The sequence below is a fragment of the Octopus sinensis genome, linkage group LG11 (genome assembly GCF_006345805.1).
Source record: "Octopus sinensis linkage group LG11, ASM634580v1, whole genome shotgun sequence".
Taxonomy (NCBI): Eukaryota; Metazoa; Mollusca; class Cephalopoda; order Octopoda; family Octopodidae; genus Octopus; species Octopus sinensis.
The window spans coordinates 20,769,317-20,784,817 of record NC_043007.1 but is presented as its reverse complement, the minus strand read 5'-3'; the positions used below and the strand labels follow the sequence as shown (position 1 = coordinate 20,784,817).

Genomic DNA, 15,501 nt, shown 5'->3' with positions numbered 1-15,501 from the left:
CCGCATCGGTTGTCAAGCGATTTTGGGGGGAACAAACACAGACACAAAACACACACACAATATATATATATATCTATATATATATATATATATATATATATATATATGATATATATACATATATACGACGGGCTTCTTTCAGTTTTCGGCTACCAAATCCACTCACAAGGCATTGGTCGGCCCGGGGCTATAGCAGAAGACACTTGCCCAAGATGCCATGCAGTGGGACTGAACCCGGAACCATGTGGCTCATAAGCAAGCTACTTACCACACAGCCACTCCTCCTCCTGTAGGAGGCTTATACTAATTATTAAGTCCTTTCTCATCAAGGTCAAAACCCTTTGGAATTCATTTCCTGTCCCTCCTGCTGGGTCAGTTTTCCTATAATTGTTCAACCTGAACATCAGTCACATAAAACTAGCCAGTTTTAAAGGGGGGTCACACAGGGGTCAGGAGCATAGACTTTTCATCTTAACACCATATATAAATGAATAAATGGACAGATAAATAATTAAACCTCATTTTTGCTTTATAATCATTGGAGATAAAACAAAAATGCAAAACAAGCAGAAGGATGTTTTCTATGGAATTATTAAGAAATAGCATATGATACTTTATAAAAAAATAAATCTTACCCCAAGAAGAGTCAAGAAGCGTGTTTTTCCTGCATTACTAAAAATTGCTAAACGACAAAATAAAATAAAGCTCAGGTGTGATAAACACCTACCAACTTAGATCTTTAATTCAGGTACAAATTGTGTTTGCATTATAAACATGAATACAGTATGTAGTATTTTTATGATATTCCTACTCCATGTATTAATTAAAATAAACTATCCCAAAAATATACATACACACATTCATATACACATATACTTATGATATATATATATGTAATATATGTATATGTATGCATATATTGTCAATAGTTTATATATCCCAAAAGAATGACATTCACTCTAAAGCATTAGATAGGCCATAAGTTTTAATTTCCTAATAATATATATATATATATATATATATATATATATATATATATATATATATGCTTTACACGCACTTTTGACAAGTTGTGGTGCACCTGAGCACTGTATACAATAATTTCATAATTATAATTATTATCATTATTATTATATATATGTACATATATATATATATATATAGATATGTGTGTGTGTGTGTGTGTGTGTATATATATATAATAATATATATATATATGTATTTAACCTTGTGCTGGACCAGTTAAACTACTTTTATAAATGTCATACCCACAGTGAAGTTATTTCCCTGTATAGGAGAACCTTTCTGTTGATGAAATTGTAATCATTCATGCATAAATCACAAGTGAGTTAGGTCAGGTTAGATGTATCTGAACTGTTTAGTTTTGTATCATATTCACTCAACAGCAGCTGTGTGGTAGTATGATGGCCTCTCTACTAAAACTAAGTTTCTCTCCTATAAGAAATCAACTGTTGATTCCTAAACAACTTAAAATTGTTACCTCTTTAAATTACACAAGAAACCTACCCCTGAAACCTTTCAACAGCACCAGTCCTTTGCCGGAATTTGCTGACCATCCAACTGTTAGAAATCATGACGATTTATACAAGTTTAGCATTGAAAAGCCCGACTTGTTCTGGTCAAAGTTGGCCATAAGCCGCCTGTTGTGGGATAAAGAATTTGATAGAGTTCAAAAATGTGATTTTAAGACAGGAGAAATAAACTGGTTTGTTGGTGGTAAACTTAACGTCTCTGGTAAGTTTTATTTTAATTTTTTCCCCATTTATTTACTACTCCTTACTCTTTACTCTTTTACTCTTTACTCTTTACTCTTTTACTTGTTTCAGTCATGCGACTTTAGCCATGCTGGAGCACCGCCTTTAGTTGAGCAGATCGACCCCAGGACTTATTCTTTGTAAGCCTAGTACTTATTCTATCGGTCTCTTTTGCCGAACCGCTAAGTTACAGGGACGTAAACACACCAGCATCAGTTGTCAAGCGATGTTGAGGGGACAAACACAGACACACAAACATACACACACACACACGCATATATATATATATATACATATATACGATGGGCTTCTTTCAGTTTCCGTCCACCAAATCCACTCCCAAGGCTTTGGTTGGCCCGAGGCTGTAGTAGAAGACACTTGCCCAAGGTGCCACGCAGTGGTACTGAACCCGGAACCACCCTAGAAATCCTAGTTTTACTTATTTTCAACTCAAAGATTTCCTTTTATTTAGTTTACGGGAGACAGTTTGTATATATTTTCATCTCCATAGTTTTTCACTTATATTTCATCCGATTGTTTTTCATGTATTTTCATCTTGGTTTGTTTTTTGTATTTTCATATAGTTGTTTTGTTTTACTCATGCATGCATGGGTGTGTGGTTAAGGAGCTTGCTTTGTAAACCAAGCGGTTTCAGGTTCAGTCCTACTGCCCAGCGCCTTGGACAAATGTCTTCTACTATAATCCTGGGTTGACCAATGTCTTGTGAATGAATGTGTGGATGCCAATTGTGTATATATATATTATATATATATATATATATATAACAATTAAGGATAACTTCTTAATAAGGGATCTTAACAAGAAATTATCAGGTAGTTAGCGTGAAAACCTCATAAAAGAAAAGAATTTGAAAATAATTTTTTTCTTTTGAACAAATTAATTATATCTATATTGTATAGAGGGCATTAATACACATAAATGCCCTCTATACAATATATAATTGTATATATATATATATAATATACAATTATATATTATATATATATATATATACAATTCAAAATGTGACCGTGTGTGTACCGTTGGCGATTTTTTTTTCCTCTGTCTTCCCTTCTCTGGATCTTTCCTTCTCCTATGTTTCCGACGAAGAGCTCTGCTCAAAACGTTAAACCCTCCTTCTTTCCTTCTTTCCTGAGCGTCCAATAATATATTTGTTCCATGTCCTCGCGTTGTTGTGTTTTTTTTTGTGCTTTCTTGTTTGGATTAACTATATATATATATATATATATATATATATATATATATATATATATATATATATATATATGTACATATATACATACATACATATATACATACATACATATATATATATGACAAATCTCTGAGCGAGGTATAAACAGTAGCTGCATGACATTGTGAGGTATATTTGCCACTTAAATGTGGCTAACCCTTAAGGGTGGATGCTACTGTAGCTTGTAACCCCAGGAGGACACTTCCTCCAGCTGGCTATTGACACACTTTCTGTGCCCTATCAGTATATATACATATACATATATATATGGTGGATTCTCTCATCGAAGACAATGAATGAGGGTTCAGTAAATTACCTTCAACAATTCCTAAGCCTTGTGACACGGCATGTGTACTTTCAATCCAGCAGATGTCTAGCACACTTTCTCGCAAAGGGTACACCTGCATGTATTCTTTGATTAAAATATAGGTTAACATATAGATCCGCGCCCAGGTGGCAAAAATGGAAAAAAATATGTGTAACAGGTGTAAGGCATCGTATATTGAAGGAATTAACCTATATATTTTAATCAAAGAAATTCCAACTCTGTCTGTTTTTTATGTTTTATTTATATTCTTTATAATATTAATGTAGAATATATAGCATAAATAGTATATATAGTAAAATGAAATGAAGTATTGATTGTCTTATTGAATATCAAATATTAAGGGTCTAGTATACTTTCTTGCATTAAATCAGTCTTCAAGGTCCCAGGTTGTGACAAGAGTGTTTCAACTGAATCTTATGTGTGTTTGTGTGTGTGTGTGTGTGTGTGTGTGTATTTTTGCATGCTTGTTCCCAGAGATCAACAGAATAGATACCAGACTTAAATAATAATTACTGAGGGCTGGAGTGATTTGTTTGACTAAAGCCCTTCAAAGGTGGTGCCTCAGCATGGTTGCAGTGCAGTGACTGAAACAATTAAAAGATAAAAGATAAAAGATGGAGATTTTATCTACTTTCACCCTACATATTTTTATTTACATATAATTTTCTTAAAATTTATTTTTCATTTTGTAGTTTTCCATGTAGTTTTACAGTTTTTAAAAATTTTCATTCAACAGCTTTATTTAAATTCCATTTTATAGTTTTCTTCCATTTGTCATTTTATTGTTCCATAGTTTTATAGTTTTCATTTTCCTTCCATAACGAACAAGAATTAGATATTTTCAGATACAGGGTATCATACATGCACGGAATTACAATTTTATGCATCCAACAAAATATTATTGTTAAGCTGAAACTGTTGCTAATATAAAAAGAAATGGAACAGTGAAACTATAGATCTCTTCATTTAAATTTTTCTGGTATTTTTTCCCATCTAAATTTAATTATTCACTCAAATGTAAATTGTTGTAAAAGCAAGAAAAATTAACTTTAATTAATGAGTTCTTTTTTGCATCTGGCATAAGTCTAGTGTAGTCTTCTGCCTGACCAGCTCCTGTCAAACTGTCCAACCCATCTCAGCACGGAAAGTGGACATTAAATGATGATGATGATGATGATATATATCCTTTAAGTTTGCTTATGTGAAATGTTTTTTTCAGTGTGCCCATAAAAAGCTCCTATGCTATTTATTCTGGCCACTGCTTATTACTCTCATCTTCCAAAGTAATTTCATGGGAAGGTTATTGGCCTGGTGCTACTATACTGTAGGATGAATATGGCAACATCAAGAAATTTGGGATGGAAATTCACAAAGCCATTAATTAATTAAGGGATTTTTGAATTTCCATCCAAAAGTTCTTGTTATAAATATTTATTATGCAAAAAGTGCCAGTGCCACCTCCGATGTCAGCGCCGCATTGGCTGGCTTCCGTGCACATAAAAAGCACCATCCAATCATGGTCGTTGCCAGATTCCTCTGGCCCCTATGCCGGTGGCACATCAAAGGCATCCGCTACACTCACAGAGTGGTTAGTGTTAGGAAGGGCATCCAGCCATAGAAACATTTCCCAGATCCTGGTCAAACCGTCCAACCCATGCTAGCATGGAAAACGGACGTTAAACGATGATGATGATGATGATGATGATGATGATGATAATGTTGTCAGTCCAAAATGTTGCTTTTTCAGAAAATGAAAAAATAGTTTCACCGTTCCATTTCTTTTTATATTAGCAACTGTTTCAGCTTAACAATAACATTTTGTTCGGTGTGCATAAAATTGTAATTCCATGCATGTATGATATTTTCAGTCAGAAATATTTGTGCTAAACTGTCGTATGTGGAACTTACAACACTTTTGAAAAATGCTAAACCGTTGGACGGTTTGACCAGGATATGGGAAGCCAGGAGGCTGCACCAGGCTCCAGTCTGATCTGGCAGTGTTTCTACAGCTGGATGCCCTTCCTAATGCCAACCACTCTGTGAGTGTAGTGGGTGCTTTTTACGTGCCACCGGCACAAGGGCCAGTGGAGGCTGGTAGCGGCCACGATCGGCTGCTGCTTTTTATGTGCATGGAAGCCACTTAGACAATTTTCATCTGAAGCAGCCGGAGGAGATATGATAGTCTGACCAAAAGAACCAGCAAAGCCAAATTAAATATTGAAAAAAAACACATTTGGCCAAATTTGGACATACGACAGTTTAACATAATAGCAACAATACAGACATACAGACACACACACAAATTAAGAAACACATACATATACATACCAGCCTAAAAGAAAAATGAAATAGGGAGATATTGTTGTACTTGGGGATTCTTTTATTTGTTTCAGTCATTTGACTGTGGCCATGCTGGAGCACCACCTTTAGTCAAGCAATTTGACCTTAGGACTTATTCTTTGTAAGCTTAGTAATTTTTCTATTGGTCTCTTCTGCCAAACCGCTAAGTTACAGGGATGTAAACACATCAGCATATGTTGTCAAGCGATGTTGGGGGAACAAACAGACACACACACACACATATATACATACATACATACATATATACATATGTATGTATGTAGGTATGTATATGTATATATATATATAAAGGGAAAGTTTACGAAAATAAACAAAAGACGAAGGCAGGTGGAGTACAAACAAACAAATGTATTAGTATAGCGCTCAGGAATAGAGTCTTTTACGTTTTGAGCCTACGCTCTTCTACAGAAAGGGACACAGAAAAAAAAACAAGGAGAGAAAAAAATGTGTGTAGTAGCTATATATATATATATATATATACACAACGGGCTTCTTTCAGTTTCCCTCTACCAAATCCACTCGCAAGCTTTGGTCGGTCAGAGGCTATAGTAGAAGAACTTGCCCAAGGTGCCACACAGTGGGACTGAACCCGGAACCATGTGGTTGTTAAGCTAGCTACTTACCACACAGCCACTCCTGGCCCTATGGTCATTTTTTCTGATTAAACATGAGCACTATAGAGAGAAAGAATGAAAGAAAGGAAAGAAACTCAGAAAGGTGGAGAGAAAGTGAAAGAAAGACAAAATGAAGAAATGAAAGAGGGAGAGGGGGGGGGAGGGAGAGGGAGGCAGGCCTTTGGGAGTTGAACAGATTGAAGGGATAGGAACATGGGTATGTGGGTATGTAGGGTAATGGGTGAGGAAATGATCTCATTCACGTTCATGCTTGACTGCACATTGACCTAAATCCACACACTGGAGTACACACACAGGCATACATATAAGCAAGCTGTTAATACACGCCCCCCCCCACACACACATGCATATTTGCATGCTCAAAGACCACAGACAAAGAAGTTGATGGGCTGACCAGCACTGAAAGAATGTGGGCTGAACAAGAAGCTGTTAATTATCATTGTTATGGCTATTATTTCTAATTAATATAAAGACAATTAGCTAAATATACACAATCAGCTGGATTTAGATTCCAGTTTTTGGGGAAGATCAGTAGAAGAGAAAGGCTATCAAGGATACACATATGCATGAACACACACAAATACACACACAGACACATGTGCACATACACATGTGGCTGCTCTCCAGCTTACCATTGCCAGTCAAACCATCTAACCCATGCCAGCATTGACAACGGATGTTAAAAGATGATGATGCTTACCAACCACATGGTTCCGGGTTCAGTCCCACTGCGTGGCACCTTGGGCAAGTGTCTTCTACTTTAGCCTTGGGCCGACCAAAGCCTTGTGAGTGGATTTGGTCGACAGAAACCCGTCGTATATATGTATATATGTGTGTGTGTGTGTGTGTGTGTGTGTATGTTTGTGTATCTGTGTTTGTCCCCCTAACATCGCTTGACAACCGATGCTGGTGTGTTTACGTCCCCATAACTTAGCGGTTCAGTAAAATAGTCCGATAGAATAAGTACTAGGCTTACAAAGAAAAAGTCCTGGGATCAATTTACTCGACTAAAGGCGGTGCTTCAGCATGGCCACAGTCAAATGACTGAAACAAGTAAAAAGAGTAAAAGAGAGTAAAAGAGTATGATGATGATGATCTATATATGACAGACTTCTCTCAGTTTCTGTCTATTAAATCCACTCGCAAGGCTTTTGTTAGCCCAAGGCTATAGTAGAAAAAACTTGACCAAGGTGTCACACAGTGGGACTGAACCCAGAACCATGTGGTCAGGAAGCAAGCTTCTACCACACAGCCACTCTTGCACCTATCTAAACTTCTAAGCTATTCAGCCATAGAATATGACACCGGATTGGTTTATGGAATTTCATAATCAGCGGGATTATTTGAATACCCGTGAAGATAGCTTGCTTACGAACCACATGGTTCCGTGTTCAGTCCCACTGTGTGGCACCTTGGGCAAGTGTCTTCTACTACAGCCTCGGGCCAACCAAAGCCTTGTGAGTAGATTTGGTAGACGGAAACTGAAAGAAGCCTGTCGTATATATATATATATATATATGTGTGTGTGTGTGTGTGTGTGTGTATGTTTGTGTGTCTGTGTTTGTACCCCCAACATCGCTTGACAACCGATGCTGGTGTGTTTACATCCCCGCAACTTAGCGGTTTGGTAAAAGAGACCGAAAGAATAAGTACTAGGCTTACAAAGAATAATTCCTAGGGTTGATTTGCTCGACTAAAGGCAGTGCTCCAGCATGGCCACAGTCAAATGACTGAAACAAGTAAAAGAGTAAAAGAGAGAGTATAATTTAAAACAAATCACAACGAAAGATGGAAGATATCTCACTTCAAGTTACATTCTTTGTGAGAATCGTAATCAATCTAACAAGTGTGTGTGAATCATTCAAGTAAACAGTATTTACACAACTTACAGCGGTAAAGTATTAAGTTTATTGTTAGGCGAATTGAGCTGATGAGATTTACTTATCTGGGTCAGGACATAGTACACTGATACCCTTCTAATACTAGCAACTTGTTAACTTAGCTATGACCTGGCATATTGTAAATAACCTCTGTCTATTTTGACTTACACGGGATTATGATTTTTGTATGCAATCACAGTGTAATCTGCTATGCAAGAAGTTTCGTGCTATGTGGACAATTAAGACCTTAACCCTTTCGTTACCATATTTCTGTTGAGATGCTCTGTGTGTCATTCAATTAATTTTAAATATAAGAAAGAGTTTAGTAAAATAACTTAGTTATCATTCAGCTAGTGTTAGGAACATAAATTGTGACTAAGGTTTGGTGGAAGATTTTAATTTAGAACTTATGAAAACAAGACATTTGTAATACAGAGCCAGAGCCGGTTTCAGCCATTTGAGATGTTCAGTGTTTCTTTAAATTACTTTAAATATAACAAAGAATTTAGTTAAATAACTTAGTTTATCATTAAGCTAGTGTTGGGAGCATAAATTGTGACTAAAGTTTGGTGGAAGATTTTAATTCAGAACTTATGAAAGTAGGACATTTGTACTACAGAGCCATAGGCAGTTTCAGCCAGGTTGGTATCAAAAGGGTTAACCCATTAGTGTTTAAACTGGCCATACCTGGTCAAAACATTCCTGTTTTATCTTCAAACTGGACAGCTCTGGTTTTTGATACCTACCTTATAGTGTCGTTTTAAAAATAAACAATCACATCATTGAAATTTCAAAGCTATTAAATGATGCAGGATTAATTTTAAATGGTATGAATACATGAACTTTACATTTGACAGAATAAGAATAATCTGAATGCTAAAGGGTTAAAGAACATAAAAACGAAATAAGCTTGATTAAATGGATTTTTATTGCAAATTTATGACAGATTAGGCGTAGGAGTGGCTGTGTGGTAAGTAGCTTGCATACGAACCACATGGTTCTGGGTTCAGTCTCACTGCGTGGCACCTTAGGCAAGTGTCTTCTACTATAGCCTTGGGCTGACCAGAGCCTTGTGAGTGGATTTGGTAGGCGGAAACTGAAAGAAACCCACCGTATATATGTATATGTGTGTGTATATGTTTATGTGTCTGTGTCTGTCCCCCCAACATCGTGTGACAACTGATGGTGGTGTGTTTACATCCACAACACTTAGCGGTTCGGCAAAAGATACAATAAGTACTAGGTTTACAAAGAATAAGTCCAGGGGTTGATTTGCTCGACTAAAGACAGTGCTCCAGCATGGCCACAGTCACATGACTGAAACAAGTAAAAGAGTAAAAGAGATAAGAACAATGATGAAATATTAATGATATTAGATTTTGTGGACAGCCACATCCAACTCCAGTAATTTTTGTACCTTGCAGTTAATATGGTATGAGGGACGTGAGGGCATGGATGTTTAGGCGTTTGGCCGGTTTTGGTGACTGTATAGTTTGGTGAGGGAGGAAAACACATACACATACACATATGCCCACACACACACACACCACACACACATTGCATGTGCAGAAGTATATGCATACGGGTAGAGAAGAGATGGGATGGGGGTGGGAAAGCGACATTACACATACATACTTAACTAGATGTTCACACATATAAACAGAGAGAAAGAAGTGGGGGGAGAGAGGGAGGGAAGAGAGAAAGAGGGGAAGAGAGGGAAGGGACGAGAGGGAGGGAAGAGAGAGAGGAGAAGATTGGGAGGAAAGAGAGAGAAAGAAGAGAGGGGGGATTAGAGGGAGGAAAGAGAGAGAGGAGAAGAGAGGGAGGGAAGAGAGAGAGGGAGGGGAGAAAGAGGGGAAGAAAGGGAGGGAAGAGAGGGACGGAAGAGTGAGAGAGGGAGAAGAGTGAGATAGGGGAAGAGTAGGAAGGAAGAGAGAGAGGGGGAAGAGAGAGAGAGGGAAGAAAGGGAGGGAAGAGAGAGAGGGGAAGAGAGGGAAGGGAAGAAAGGGAGGGAAGAGAGGGAAGGAGGAGAGAGAGGGGGAAGAGAGAAAGAGAGAGAAGGGAGGAATGTGAGGAGGGAGTAAATGAGAGAAAACATTAAAATGTCTGATGTCAAATGAATCAGGACTGAATCAATGGCACCAAAATGGTTGGGAACAAAACATTTCATACCTCAGTAAATATAAACTAAACAAGTCTTTCTTGGAAGCTTTTCAATTATTTACACATTCAATAATGGTCCTGCTACATATTCCATAATGGCTGTGCCAGAATGAAGTTTGTTTTGTAACTCCATGGTTATGGGGGCAAGGAATTTGGGAGAAATTTCGTAAAAAGGCGGGGAAGGTGGAGATACTCTTAAAATTAAAACAGGCTTTCATCATCATCATTATCATCATCATCATTATCCTTATCATTTAACGTATGTTTTGGCATGGGTTAGACAGTTTAACTGGAGGTGCAATGGCCCAGTGGTTAGGGCAGCGGACTCACGGTCATAGGATTGCGGTTTCGATTCCCAGACCAGGCGTTGTGAGTGTTTATTGAGCGAAAACACCTAAAAGCTCCACGAGGCTCTGGCAGGGGATGGTGGTGATCCCTGCTGTACTCTTTCACCACAACTTTCTCTCACTCTTACTTCCTGTTTCTGTTGTACCTGAATTTCAAAGGGCCGGCCTTATCATTCTCTGTGTCACGCTGAATATCCCCAAGAACTACATTAATGGTACATGTGTCTGTGGAGTGCTCAGCCACTTACACGTTAATTTCATGAGCAGGCTGTTCCGTTGATTCCGATCAACCGGAACCCTCGTCGTCGTAACCGACGGAGTGCTTCCTCCTAGAAAGTTTAACTGGGAGATGGTAAGCCAGGGAGCTGCACCTGGTTCCAGTTTGTTTTAACTTGGTTTCTAATGCTGGATGCCTTTCCTAATGCCAACCACTCCAGAGAGTGTACTGGGTGCCCTTTGTGTGTCACTGGTACAGGTGCTTTTCGAACATCATTGGCACTGGCCACGGCCACAATTTCGTTTACTTTGATGTGTCTTCTCAAGCCCAGCTATTCACCAACAGTCTTGGTCACTTGTCTTCGACCCTGTGAGACTCAACATCTGAAGATCACATTTCTCCATCTTATTTCATTACTGCCCAAAAGGGGCTAAACACAGAGGGGACAAACAAGGACAGACAAACGGATTAAGTCGATTATATTGACCCTAGTGCAAAACTGGTACTTAATTTACTGACCCCGAAAGGATGAAAGGCAAAGTCAACCTCGATGGAATTTGAATTCAGAACGTAGCGGCAGACGAAATACCTATTTCTTTACTACCCACAAGGGGCTAAACACAGGGAGGACAAACAAGGACAGACAAACAGATTAAATCGATTACATTGACCCCAGTGTGTAACTGGTACTTAATTTATCGACCCCGAAAGGATGAAAGGCAAAGTCGACCTTGGCGAAATTTGAACTCAGAACATTACGGCAGACGAAATACGGTTAAGCATTTCGCCCGGCGTGCTAACGTTTCTGCCAGCTCGCCGCCTTGGTAACCTTGGATCAACAAAAACCTTATGTAAGGAATTTTGTAATATCTCATTGGAGGAACTATTTCTGTTTTCATGTGGTGGCTTTAATCCATTACTTGGTTATAAGACAACCATCTCTGATCACTGGGTACCATTAGTAGAATCCATTCTGTTATAAGCATTCAAACCAGATCTCGGATCTCTGGTATGAAGATAACTTCTTTGCATCCTTGTCTAAGATGTACATGGGCGCAGCCCTTTCTTTTCAGACTAAACTATTGCAATAAAACAAAAACCGATGTTATTTCCATCATTCCTAATTCTTTATCAATCCTAGAAAATAATTTTGAGAAGATATTTAGAACTGTATTCTCTTACTTTCAAAATCTATGTCATAAAAAAGACAGTTAACAAACTCATTTGACATTCCCTAAATTTCCTCATTTTCCTTTTTGTTCTATAATTTTCTCTCTGATTTATTTTTTGTGTTATTTTTTTTGGTTGCTAGTAAACTGTGTGGACCGACATGCTAAATCAAATCCAAACAAGATTGCTCTTATTTGGGAAAAAGATGAACCAGGCCAACAGGAACGGATTACCTATCAGTAAGTTTAAACAACTGTTATTTTCATCTGTGTAAAGAAGTGCCAATCTCTAGTTTATTTCTTTCTGATACATCAAATGGGTTAGCAGTAGGTCTGTATTTGGCAGTCTTTTCCAAGTTCCTTTGCTGAGGGTGGCCCAAATTGTGTTTCTTTAGGTTGAGTAAATACTCAGGGACAGAGGTGTGCTTGGGTGATAGAATGAATATCATCAGAGTTGATTATTTTATTATTATTTTATTTATAAAAATAATAATAATGATGATGAGGATGAGGATGATGGTGATGATGGTGATGATGGTGATGATGGTGATGGTGGTGATGGTGGTGATGGTGGTGGTGGTGGTGATGGTGGTGATGATGGTGATGATGGTGGTGATGGTGGTGATGATGGTGATGATGATGGTGATGATGATGATGATGATGATGATGATGATGATGAAGGATGCTGGGTGTGTCTTGGCAAGTGATTGTAACAAACATGCAGATTAAAAGTAAATAATAATAATGATAATGATAATAAAATTTGTTTCCATACATTCTCTTTTAACTGATTGATCGTCTAATGTACTCTTGGTTAAGTTACACTCTGAAATTTTGTTTATCATTAGAATATATATATATATATATATATATATATATATATATATATATATATATATATCATCATCATCATCATCATCATCGTTTAACGTCCGCTTTCCATGCTAGCATGGGTTGGATGGTTCAACTGGGGTCTGGCAAGCCCGAAGGCTGCACCAGGCCAGTCAGATCTGGCAGTGTTTCTACAGCTGGATGTCCTTCCTAACGCCAACCACTCCGAGAGTGTAGTGGGTGATTTTATGTGCCACCGACACATATATATAAGCAATTGCAGCATGGAAGGTGTTTATAAGCCATTTAAGAAACACACAAAATCCATTAGATTCAATTCAACATTTAAATTTAATTTGACAAATTAAATTTAAATGTAGAGATGTAATAAATTAGCTAATTGAAAATACCAGAGTGTTCAAAGGACAGAAGAGATTTTTGCACTGGATGGATATAGGATTGGAACCCAGGAATAAAGGAGCACTCCGTCAGTTGCGACGACGAGGGTCCCAGCTGATATGATCAAAGGAACAGCTTGCTCGTGAAATTAATGTGCAAGTGGCTGAGCACTCCTTGGACACGTGTACCCTTAACGTAGTTCTAGGGAAGATTCAGTGTGACACAGAGTGTGACAAGGTTGGCCCTTTGAAATACAGGTACTACTCATTTTTGCCAGCTGAGTGGACTGGAGCAATGAGAAATAAAGTGTCTTGCTCAAAGACACAACGTGCCACCGGGAATTGAACTCACGACCTTACGATCATGAGCCAAATGCCCCTAACCACTAAGCCACGTGCCTTCAACCAATGAATAGGCAGTATTAAATATGACTACAAGATGCAGAGTTTGTGTAGGTTTGGAGTTAAGAAAGAAATCAGGTAAGTAAGAAAAAAAGGTGGCGAGCTGGCAGAATCGTTAGCACGTCGGGTGAAGTGCTTAGCGGTATTTCGTCTGCGGTTACGTTCTGAGTTCAAATTCCGCCGAGGTCGACTTTGCCTGTCATCCTTTTGGGGTCGATTAAATAAGTACCAGTTACGCACTGGGATCGATATAATCGACTTAATACCTATGTCTGTCCTTGTTTGTCCCCTCCGTGTTTAGACCCTTGTGGGTAGTAAAGAAATAGGTATTTCGTCTGCCGCTACGTTCTGAGTTCAAATTCCGCCGAGGTCGACTTTGCCTTTCATCCTTTCGGGGTCGATAAATTAAGTACCAGTTATGCACTGGGGTCGATGTAATCGACTTAATCCGTTTGTCTGTCTTTGTTTGTCCCCTCAGTGTTTAGCCCCTTGTGTGTAGTAAAGAAATAGGTATTTCGTCTGCCGCTACGTTCTGAGTTCAAATTCCGCCGAGGTTGACTTTGCCTTTCATCCTTTCGGGGTCAATTAAATAAGTACCAGTTATGCACTTAATCCATTTGTCTGTCCTTGTTTGTCCTCTCTATGTTTAGCCCCTTGTGGGTAGTAAAGAAATAGGTAAGAAAGAAATCAAAGGCTTTTGAATAATCAACACTATTTAATGCTATGAGCTCACGACAAAACAGAATTATTAAAGTAGTTAGAGATGGCAAACATGTGGTCCCCAGTGTTAATCATGTCAATATGTAAGGAGTTTTTGTGCACTGAAGTTTGTTGGAGGTGAGCTAGATATCTAATGCTGATAGAGGAATTCAGAGAGTGGTGGAGACAGAAATGAAATTAGAGAAGCAGGGAAGGCAGGCCTCCGTCCTAAATGGTGATTGTTGCTAATATTGAGACAAGGAAAGATGAGCGAGGGTGAGAGTGAATTACATGTCAGTGTAGGAACCAACTTTTGGGAAAAGAAACTGTTGAATAATGTCTAACATGGACATTGTTTTAAATTTTTATTTTTATTCCAGAGAGCTGTACCATATGGTTAACCAGATGGGTAACATGCTTCTTCAGCACAATGTGAGTAAAGGAGATCGAGTGGCTATCTATATGCCGAAGTGTCCAGTAGCTGTGACAGCCATGTTAGCTTGTGCACGAATCGGTGCTGTTCACTGTGTGGTCTTTGCAGGATTCAGTGATGAAGCATTAGCAGGGAGGATTCAAGATGGTTAGTCAGATTTATTTTTGATTATTGAAATGTTATATCTTTATATATAAAAGTAAAGTTGTGTGGTGTCTGTCTCCTACGATTTAGATTCCTAACTACTCCCACATTTTGCGGTACAGTTTAACCCAAACCGGGTATCTTATAGTCGTGATTCATATCGAGCCCTTCTGGGTATTAGCTCGCGTCTACGATGAGTCTACGATTTTAAAAATAATTTACCATCATCTTTTCCCATTTTTAATGCATTTTTTTGCTATTATATAAGGGAAGTAACTCTCTAAAAATGCTTATATAGTTATTTCCCTTACAAACCCGAGCAACGCCGGGCGATACTGCTAGTTTAAAATAAAACACGATTAAGGTTGAAAAATATTCATTTCACATTTTGTTTTCAGTTGATAAGACTCGGCAAGCTCAAGTGAGACCATAACCTGTGGCCTATGCCAGGGGTGTAACCAGCC

General features: G+C 38.2%; 1 protein-coding gene across 1 annotated transcript in view; it reads left to right on the top strand.

Annotated features, from left to right (window-relative positions):
• Positions 1 to 1,321: 1,321 nt before the first annotated feature.
• Positions 1,322 to 15,501, top strand: part of LOC115217101 (acetyl-coenzyme A synthetase 2-like, mitochondrial) — a 31,446-nt gene continuing 17,266 nt past the window's right edge. The window contains exons 1-3 of the mRNA XM_029786697.2: positions 1,322 to 1,755; positions 12,274 to 12,370; positions 14,841 to 15,040. Coding sequence (XP_029642557.1) covers positions 1,422 to 1,755; positions 12,274 to 12,370; positions 14,841 to 15,040 — 631 coding nt within the window. The 5' untranslated portion in view covers positions 1,322 to 1,421. The remainder of the gene's footprint in view (positions 1,756 to 12,273; positions 12,371 to 14,840; positions 15,041 to 15,501) is intronic.